The following is a 9,912-nucleotide window of genomic DNA, read 5'->3' as shown; positions in this document are numbered from 1 at the left end:
GCTCTTGGTCGCAGAGTGCCCCCTGGTTCCAGGCCTGTGCATGGGGACGAGCACTCGCAGCGAGGACCATCTGGGGCAGCGCCAACCTCCGCAGCTGCGGCCGCGCACGCTGCTGCCAGCCACGCTGCCGGGATGGGGCGGGGGAGTGAGCTGGGAGGACAAGGCCCCCCAAGGGACAAGGGACAGCGCTTTGTGGGGAGCTCAGGGCTGGCCCCGCCTGTGACAGGCAGCAGGTTCCTCTTGCAGCCCTCCAGACCTGCGCAGGATTTGGCCAGGCCAGGGTGACGCACACAGTCGTGTGCACGGACAGGGGAAGGGTGAGCCACAGAATCACAGAACGGGTGCGAGGGTGCAGCAGGGTCCTGGGCCTGCCCCACTGCAGGGGCCGTTTCCCTCCCTGCCTGAGGCCCACGCGCGAGTGTCAGCGAGCGGCCAGGGCAGGGCAGCATCGGCGGGGGGCTGTGTCCCTGCGCGGCCAGCACACCCCGCGCAGCCTTACCTGGGCCATCACATCGTGCGACCAGATGTCGGAGGCCAGAGTGAGATGTCCTTTGCTCTCCCCCTCCGAAGGTCTCAGCAATGTCGGCCCAAAGACTGTGGCCAGGTTGTGGAGTGACATTTTATTGATGGGCTCCTTTTCAGCTACCCTGGAGGGTGGAGGGAGAGAGCAAGCGTGAGACCCCCCCCCCCAATGTTTTTCTCCCAGAGCAATGCAGCCACGGGGCGATGGGGGGCTGAGCGCTCACCTCCCTTCTCCCGGCTTCCAGCCCCTGCGGGGCAGCTGCTGCTTGCAATCGCCCTTCGCAGCCCCCGGCAAAACCAGTTGCAGGGCAGGCGGCTCTGCCCCCTACCCGGCCTCCGCTGGAGCCGGCCGGGCCTGGCTGCGAGCCCCGGCTGTGATGTGGCAGTGACCAAACCCTCGCTTGCTTATGTGCTGCCGAGCCTCCACCCTTCCCGAGCCTCTGAAGGGTACGGGGAGCTCTGCACCTACTCCCCCAAACGCTGCCAACCCCTCCAGCCCTGGTGGCCCGCGGCCAGCCCTCACCACGGGAACCAGGGCCACAACATTGCCATGTTAGGAGGCAGCTGTGCTCCCCCGGCACAGGCTGCGCCGCTGAGCCCCGGCCAGGGGAGCAGATGTGGGAACTGGCTGTGCCCCGTTCTCAGGATGGAAACCGAATGGATTTTCCTCCCCCACCCCCAGCAGCAATCACTTTTTCTGTTTGGTTTTAGCCAAACCAGAGAAAAACGTTTCATGATGCAAGTAACATGAGCCGCGAGCCCTGTTCCCAAACTCGAGGCGAGCTCCCCGGCCAGGTCCTGCCTGCAGGATCGTGGCCCTCTGACAGCCCTGTGCCCTCTGCAGGGTTGGGGCCCCAAAACGGCCCTTCCCCAGGCTCGGATGGACTCTCCCAGCTACAGCCAGAGCCAGGCTCAGCCAAGACGAAGCAGGCATGGGAGCACAATTAGGGATACAGCCACTGAACCCGCTTGGCAAGCCACACATTGCTGCACTCGCTCCAGCACCAGCAACTCCGTGCAGCGCGAGGCCATTGCCGCAGAGCTGGAGCATTCCTGGGGCTTGGCCACACGCTGCCGGCAAGTTACAGGAATTACTGCAACTTGTTTTGCAGGGCCCAGGAGTGGTGGGAAGGGATGCGACACTCAGTTTTCCTGCTAAGGGTGACACCGCACAGCCCCAAACTGACACCTCCTCCTGCACTGAGGCCAGCCGGTCCCTGCGGAGAGCTCGTCGGACCAGCTGCACAGCTGGGCTGAGCCAGCCAAGAGCTGCCTCTCGCCAAAGGACGTGTGCTGCCTGCAGAGTGGCCCTGCGTGAGCGGCCTTGCTCAGCCGCACTGCAGGGTCCCCGCTGGCACTGTCAGCGGTGGCCCCGGGACCCCTGGGGCTGCTCTGCAGGGCCATGCTATGCAGCACTGCCCCAGGATCCCTCCAGGATCCCACAGGGCCCATGGAGAGGAGCCGCAGGAAGCCTAGGAAGAACACCGACATCAGCCAAAGGGGCTCACGGTATCCGAGCCGGAGTAAACTGCAGCCCGTGAGGCCTGGCCGCTGCTCTCGACGAATGCACCAGAGCCCAAGGTGATGGGGCTGGGCGCACATCTGGGGCTGGGCGCACATCTGGGGCTGGGCGCACATCTGGGGCTGGGCGCAGCCAGCACCAAAGCTGACTCTCTAGGGCTGCACTGCCGCCCACAAACGTATCCTGTGCTGGCAGCTCCCAGTCCTCACCCTGGCCACCCCACAGCACCATCCCAGGCCCTGCACCTCTCGGAGGCGCTGGGAGAGGCAAAGGGCCACACTGCCCACCCGGAGCCCCACGCCGCACCAGCGCGGCACCATCTGCCCCCTGTCAGGGAGCAGCCCACAGCCACAGGGAGCACAGGCACCGTGCACAGCCCATGGGACGCACACAGCCGCTCTAACTCTGCTCCCGTCCCCAGCACCACAGCAAGGCAGCGAGATGGGCCTGTCCTGCATGCATCCTGCCTGTGCTGGGCAGGCCCTGGGAGCTGCCGTTCGCTCTGCTCAGTGAGCCGAGCTGTTACCTTTTCAAGTGCTCCAGCAGGAAGAGGAAAGTGATGAGATTGGGGTCAGGCAGCGAGCGGAGAAGGTGCATCATGCAGTTCTCCTTGGCAGCAGGATCTGAGAGGGCTGACGACAAGGAGAGAGAGCTCAGAACGAGTTGCCAAAACTCTGCATCTTGGGTCACCGGACCATTAAACAGGCGCACACGAGCAGCTGGATGTCAGAGGGTGGGGGATGCAATACCAGCAAGTCTTGCACTAAACCCACTGCCAGGACCGGTCCCAGGATGTCCCAAGGGGTGCCCAGCCTCCAGCAATGGTGCTGGCAAGGGTGCCTGTCCCAGATAGTTGGGTGGCACCTCCGAAGCAGTGGGACCCGCCATGGCTGGACTCCTCACTGCAGCCAACCCTGACCCGCAGGGCTCTGCCCAAACCCCCCAGGACCAACACCACGATCCCGATCCCAGGGCCAAGGACGGCCAGGACGCTGCCCAGCAGCCTGCCAAGCCTGCGCCATGCAGGGAAGGACCCTGCAGAGTCTCCAGCCTCAGAGTAGGTGGTGCCAAGCAGAGCTGTGCTTGGGCACCCAACCCTTGCTCATCCCCAAACACTTACCAATCCCCTCCATGAACGCGGGGTAGAGTCTGTCAGTGAGGAGAGGCTCAGGCAGCTCCCGGAAGTACAGCTTCAGCGTGCCAGCGATGGCATTGATGTCCATGTCGCTCAGCATCACAAGGATGTCCTTGTTATCTGTCCAGGGAGCACCCATGCATGACACCTTTGCCTCTGCTCTCAAACACCTGCAGCACCCCAGCTGATCCGAGCAGGCTCGCGGCTGGGGGAGCAGGGACAGCACAGCCAGCTCCGCAGTCGTCACCTGCTCGGGGCTGGCACTCAGAGACACACCAAGAACCCTCTGGATTTGCTGAGCCCCAGGAAAAGAGATGTGCAGACTACAAGGAGCATTAACCCAGCTCCTGTCCATGGCAGCGAGCAGCACTTAGCCACTGTGGGCACGGGAACCACCGAGCGGCTCCAGCCTGCCCAGGCAACGGCACGCGGAACAATTTGCAAATCCATTTGCAATGTTTCCCTGACTCAGTGTCTCCCCGGAGCTGGCCAGGCGTGGAGGCAAATCAAAGAGAGCAACGCACAAACACCACTGAAAATAGGTCAGGGCAAAGCAAGGCTGCCGGGAAGCCTCGCGGGGGCCGGAAGGGCAGGGGCGGCCACCCTTGCACTGGTGGGAGGCCAGCGCGCGAGCCCGGCAGGCCTGCTCCCCTCACTGCCTCGTCGCCCCAGGGCGGCAATTCCGGCAGCCTCATCCTGGCCGCCGAGCTGAGACCTCTCGGCATTTGCTCTCCCAGCTGCAACCTCTTCCTTGCCCCGAGCCCCTTTCTGGGCACACCTGCATGTTTCGTACACGTTCGGCGCCAGATCCGCGGCGTGCAGGGCCGGGTGGCATGGGAAGTGGCTGGAGGGCTGCCAGCAGGGCTCTCAGCGCAGAGCTCAGCACGGAGCTCGGGCCTGGGGTGCTCGGCCAACACGGCCGTTTGCCCACAGGCTTTCCAAAGCACTGCTTTGACCGCAGGCTCTGCCGAGCTCGCCGGGCGAGCGAAGCCTGCGACCCCTCCCAGAGCAACGCGGCTGCCCGCAGCCGAGAAGGAAAGAGCTCTGCCAGGCCACTCACTTGCATCAAAGACGGCCTTCAAAGCCTGGATGTCTGTGGCGACCCCGGAGATCCTGTAGATGCCGACCTCTTCGATGCCCCTCTTCTCCACCTCCTCGATGCACTGGCGCACGATGTAAGGCACCTTGGAGCGCTCGCGCCTGGCTCAGAAACCGGAGGCGTGAGCAGAGACTGCCGGGAAGCTGCCGCGGCCAGCCCAGCCCTGCAGCCCCCAAGCTGGGGCGGGAGCCGTGCACACGGCGGCCAGGCCAGGGCAGGCAAAGGAACAGACCAGCCACCCCCCAGGCCCAGACATACTTTGTCACGACGCTGATTTTGACTCCAAAGACACCAGTCTGCTTTTTGGACGGGGTCCTCTTCAGGCTCATGTCCCTGCTCGTGAACTTCATGGAGAACTCCACCTTGATCTGCGGGAGACACAGGTGGGCTCGGGCCCGTGCCGCCCCGCCGCGCGAATGCACCGCACGGCCCCCGTGCGCCCTACGCACCCCGCAATCCCCAGCTGGGACGGCGCCAGCGACTCCCCTCCCGCTGCCATCGCAGAGAAGGGCTATGGGTCTCCCCCCGGCCCCGCTTACCCCGTTCATCTCAATCACGTCCATGTGCCAGTTCTTGGTCTGCACGGCCTGCGGGTCCAGCTGCAGGGAGAGACGACGCGTGAGGATCCCCGTAGGCCGGCAGCGGCGCACGGCCCCAGGCCGGCCCCGCCAGCACCCAGGGCCTCCTCCCTGGCCACTGAAGCCCCTGGCCCGCGGACGGACACCCTCTCCCCTAAGGACCAGGGGGGATGGAGGCCTTCCTCTCCACCTGCCCCACCAGGGCAGCATAAAGCCCCCCGCCGAGCCCCCATGCAACAACCTTTCAGTGCAGACCACAGCAGCAAGAAACTTCCAAGAATCAGGACTATTTCTGGAGACCGATTAAGGAAACAGAACTAGGGCAGCCTTTTCCATGCAGAAAAACAACATCTTCCGATAGCCAAGGCTATTTATAACCCCTGGGAATGACGGGCTCTGCTATTTCTGGCTTTTGGGCTAGCAGGGGACTCTGTGACGCTTCCCTTGGGCCCGGCCCGCTGCAGCCGGGGTTCTGGCGTTCCCAAGGCCCCCGACGCGTGCCGCGGGTGCAGCGGGGCCGCAGCCGAGGCCCGCAGCCCCAGCCCAGCGCCCGGCCGGCACGCCGAGTGGTCCCAGCCCCCCGGCAGCGTGGGACCTGGCCCGGAGGCGACAGCAGCTGCCAGAGGGGACGGGACTGCTCGCGCCAGGACGGCTGCATGGTATCAGCTCTCCTTCCCGCGGGGACAGGGACAGGGACATCTGCTCCTGCCTAAGGGCACGGGGCACCGCAGCAGCGGCCATGAGCAGCCGCGGCGGCCCTCGCTCCAGCTGCCTTCCAGGGCTTTTGGTCCCCAGCTGGTGGCATCGATCCGTCCCCATCGATCCACGTAATGCACGGGGTGGGCAGCACACGGGCAGCAAGGCAGAGCCCAGCACTAATGTCCCCTCCGGGAAGGGGACGGGACAGGCCGGGCGCGTGGGGCTGCGTGCACGCGGCTCCCAGGCGAGGCTCGCGCCACGCGCGCAGCTGCGGCGGGTCGCTCTCCCCTCGAGGACGCCGGGCCGGCCGACCCACGACAGCCGGCCTCGAGGCCGGACCCGCTCGGCGCCCGCCCGCCGAGGCCGGCGCCGTCCCCGCGAGCCCCGGGGCTGCGGCCACGTGAGGCGGCTGCGGTTCCCAACGCGCGGCCCGGGAACGGCTCCCGACGCAGATCCCTTGTCCCCCGGCACGCGGGAGAGCCCTGAGCGGCGAGGGGACGAGGGGGAGGAAGGCTGCAGCTGCCCGGGCTCCCGTGGGGCCCCGCAGCACGTCTGGACGCAAGGGATCGCGAGGCTGCAGCCAGCCCGCAGCCAACCGCGGCCCTGCCGCTCCGAGTCCCTCGTGCCCCTGCCGGGGCCAGAGCCCCCACAGCGGGCGGGCAGGGGGACGGGCCGCCACGGGGGACGCCAGGGCCCGCACGGCACGGCCGCAGCCTCCTCCCTCGCACGACGGGGCCCGACACCCCCCGGCGGGGAGCACCGCCGCTCTTGCCTGCACAGCCCGCTCGCGGCACCGACACGCAGCCCAGCTCCCCCCCAGCCTCGGCGGCCCCGCGAGCCCCCGGCCGCGGCACGCCGCCCCTCGGCCGGCGCGAGGGCCGCCCCGCGCCTCCCCGCTCCGCGACGCGGCTTTAATTGGAAACGACAGGCGCTTCTCACCCGTCCTGCGGGTGCCCGAGCGCCGACAGCCCTGGCAGCTCACATCTGGAAGGGTTTTAGCGGGGCTCTGCATCAAGCTTTAATAAAAGCCAGGTTGGCGGCCGACAGCGCCGCACAGTTGCCTGCCGAGCACGAGGAGCCCCGGCAGCCGCTGGGCCCCCCACGGCCCCCGGCCGGGCAGAAACGCCCCACTCCCGGTCCCCGTGGCACCCGGGCTGCCCTGCCTTCCAGGGCTGCCCCGAATCGGGGCCGGCCCGAGCCCCCTCGCAGCCTGGGCAGGCGCCGGCGCCCCCGTGGGGCACCCGGCCCGCCGCCGCTCGAGCCCTGCCGCGCTCCCCGGCGCCGCCACGCTGCCCCATCCCCGCCGGAAGCAGAGCCGCGGCCGACGCTTGGGCTCCGCACGCGGGAGGGCGGACGGGAGCATCCGCCCGCGGTGCCAGAGGTACCTCCTGCCCACGCGGCGCTGGGACCGGCGAACGCCCGGGCTCAGGCGCCGGTGCCGCCTGCCTTCCCTCGACCCGAGGGAGCTGCCGCGGTCGTGCGCGACCCAGGGATGTCCCGGGCCTGGGGGGAGCCTCCTTGCTGGCCTCTATCATGGTGCCCCAGGGGAAACAGCGCCCGTGCGAGATGGAGAGGTGACATGCTGCTGTCACAGTCCTGGCGCTGCCTCGGTGCCCCACACGTCCCTGCTGGAGCCAGGAGAGCTGCCCAACCTCATCCAGGCGCGGACACACGCCGGCTGCTGACAAGGTGTCCAGAGCGCTCCCAGGCCCCCCGGGCTTTGTCGGCTTCAAACATCAGCCAGCTGACCGGTCCCTTTCCGGGGCTGCTCACTCATGGGTCTAAGCGGACTCTCAGCCACGGGGTGTCCGCATCCGGGCTGGCACCGAGACTGTGCTCCCCGCTGCAACATGGTTCACATCCACAGCAAGGTGAAACAGCCCCTGCTCCAGGCTGCAGCCCACAAATATTTGCAATCATCCTGTTTTGCCAAATTGACGGCAGGTGTTTGGTGGTAAGACGAGGCCCCTTGGCGCTGAGGGAGAGGCGGCAGCGCGGCAGGAGATGAGCATCCCGGCAGCCCCGCAGAGCTTCTTGCCTCCCGGGGAGGTGCCGGCGCCGGCGGGACACCACAGTCCTCCTCGCCCGCCGTCTGCGCCTGCTGCTTGTCCCGTGCGCGGCAGGACGCAGGACTCGAAGGAGACAAGGCCACATCCTCAGATTTTGTCCTCAAAGCACCTCCGGGCCGTGCACTGCTGATACAACTCCTGCGTGGGCAGCGGGAGCCCCGCTGCGCTGAGACAGGCCCAGCCGCTGCCAGCCGGGCCAGGCCGCCGGCTTCGCTGCACCGCTGGTCCCCAGGGCGCCGGGGTGAGGAGCTCGCATGACCTCGGCCGGCTCCAAACCTTCGTGGCGGCTCTCCAGGGCCCCGTGCGGCGGGATGGCCTGGCAGGGCAGGGGCTGCCGGGCTGGGCACGTCCCTTCCTCAGGCCCATGAGGTCACCCAACGCATCAGCCCTGGGCGAAGCCATCGTGAGCAAGCCGGTGACTCAGCCAGCGAGACCGTCTCCGCCACGGCAGACCCGCGTCCGGCAGGCCCTGCGTCACCCCGGCGGCTGCATCCCAGGGGAGCTGCTACAGCCAGCGTCCCGTCTCATCCCATCAGCACGGCCCCCGCGGGTGCCCCAGCCTGGCCCTGCCCCGGCTGCACCCACCTGCACCCCCGCCTGCGCCAGCCCCGGTGGGCAAGGGGACGCTCCCCTCCGCCGCCGCAGCCCCAACGCCTCCTTTGCTAGGGAACCAGGCGGTTGCTAAGCTGCTCCGCGCCGCGGGGGCAGAACAGCCCCCGCACTAGCCAACAACACCGCCAGCAAAGCACGGGCCCCCAAAAAGTGGCAATGCACAGCCCCGGCCGATAGCAACCGGAGAGGTGGCACGTGCCCGCAGCGTGCTGGGAGCCCTCGCGGGAGCCGCGCACAGACCCGCCGGGGCTGCGGACGGTGCCCGTCCCGCCGGGGCCGAGCGCCGGCGCTTCCCCTGCAGCCTCAGGGCCTCTCGGTTGGGCAGCAAAGGGGGCAGCGGGGAAGCTGCTGGCCGCGGCAGGACGCGCGGGGCCGAGAGCCGCTGGGCTCAGCATGTTGCGTTACAGCCACTCGCATCCAGAAAAACAAACGGGGGCTGGTTCCCAGCTGGGAGAGGCCCGGGCTCCTTTGCAGGATGTCTTGGGACCGTGCAGCCCCGCTCACCCATCCGCCCCGTGCCCCGGGCAGCAGCCGCGGGCAGGAATCGCGCAGCGGAGGGAAACAAAAGCGCCCCGGGGTTTGACCCAGCGACACGGCAGCCAACGGGCGGCTTCCCAACACAGCCCTCGCCGGCCCTTAATCCGCTCTCCGGGAGCGGCGGCTGCACAAAAACGAGGTTAATGCCGCTGCGTCACAGCCAGCCCTGCCGGGAAGCGGGCGAGCGCTGTTACCAGGCGGCCCTCGGCCCCGGGGTGCACAGGCTGCGCCCGCACGTGCCCGCAGCCGGCACCTCCCCGCGGAGAGGGCTCTGCAGGGGGGAACCCCGGCTCCCCGCGCCCCCCTGCTTCAAGGCAGCCCGCGACGGCGCTTCCCCTTCCCTCATGAGCCCCGTGCCCACCCCTGCACTTTGTCCTCCCCCAAAGACGGACGGCGCCTGCTAACGCAGCTGCAACACGGCTGCGACCCAGCACCAGCTCGGGCTCAGAGGCGCCTGCGACGCATCAAGGGCGCTGGCAAAACAAGCAGCACCTAACGCCCGTCTTGAGACCCGGCACGCGGGTGCTGGGGGCTCTGGCTCCCCGGGAGCCCGGCCCCGGGCAGCCCGCAAGCAGCGCTGCCTCCCCTGCGAGCCCCGCGGCAGAGCCAGGGCGCTCTCCCCAACCTCCACGGGGCCCTGGGCCGCGGTGCCCCGTCCCTCGCCCGGCCCGGACGCGTCTCCTCCCCGCTGCCTCCGCGCCGCCCGCGGCCAGCTCCGGGGCGCCCAGCCACCCCGGCACAAAACCGACCTGCCGCTCTGGGGACGTGGCCACCCCCCGGCACACGAAGGGGAGAGCCCGGCAGAGGAGAAGAGACAACAAGCACCCAGCAGAGCGACTACTTCGGAGAGCTCCCAAAGCAGCCGCGCAGCCCTCTCCCCGCGGCCAGGGTGCACTGAGGCACCCCCGGACCCGGAGCCCCGGCCGATTCTCCCCACGCAAGCCAAGCCACCAGCCAAAAAGCCACCGGGTGAACGAGACCGCGCCAGGCACGGCCCCGGTGGGCTGCACGCCGCGACTGCCCCCCGCTCCGTCCCCCGCGCCCCAGAGAGGCACCTTCTGCCGGAGCAGCTTGCTGCGCACCCTGCCCCAGAGGCGGGCGCCCGTGTTGGCGGGGCGCTTGCCGTCGGCCTCCTCGAC

General features: G+C 68.5%; 1 protein-coding gene across 5 annotated transcripts in view; it reads right to left on the bottom strand.

The window, feature by feature from the left end:
- ABR (ABR activator of RhoGEF and GTPase) overlaps nucleotides 1-9,912 on the bottom strand; it is a 55,551-nt gene that overhangs the window by 2,705 nt on the left and 42,934 nt on the right. For all 5 annotated transcript variants that reach the window (XM_068910631.1, XM_068910630.1, XM_068910633.1 and 2 more), the window contains 6 exons: nucleotides 4,818-4,877; nucleotides 4,537-4,646; nucleotides 4,240-4,379; nucleotides 3,165-3,299; nucleotides 2,571-2,676; nucleotides 500-647 (listed from right to left, as the gene is read on the bottom strand). In XM_068910631.1, the coding sequence (XP_068766732.1) occupies nucleotides 500-647; nucleotides 2,571-2,676; nucleotides 3,165-3,299; nucleotides 4,240-4,379; nucleotides 4,537-4,646; nucleotides 4,818-4,877 (699 nt within the window). The remainder of the gene's footprint in view (nucleotides 1-499; nucleotides 648-2,570; nucleotides 2,677-3,164; nucleotides 3,300-4,239; nucleotides 4,380-4,536; nucleotides 4,647-4,817; nucleotides 4,878-9,912) is intronic.

This window comes from Struthio camelus, chromosome 16, assembly GCF_040807025.1.
Source record: "Struthio camelus isolate bStrCam1 chromosome 16, bStrCam1.hap1, whole genome shotgun sequence".
NCBI classification, from domain to species: domain Eukaryota; kingdom Metazoa; phylum Chordata; class Aves; order Struthioniformes; family Struthionidae; genus Struthio; species Struthio camelus.
Note: the sequence above shows the minus strand (reverse complement) of the source record. Positions and strands in the feature narration are given on the sequence as shown.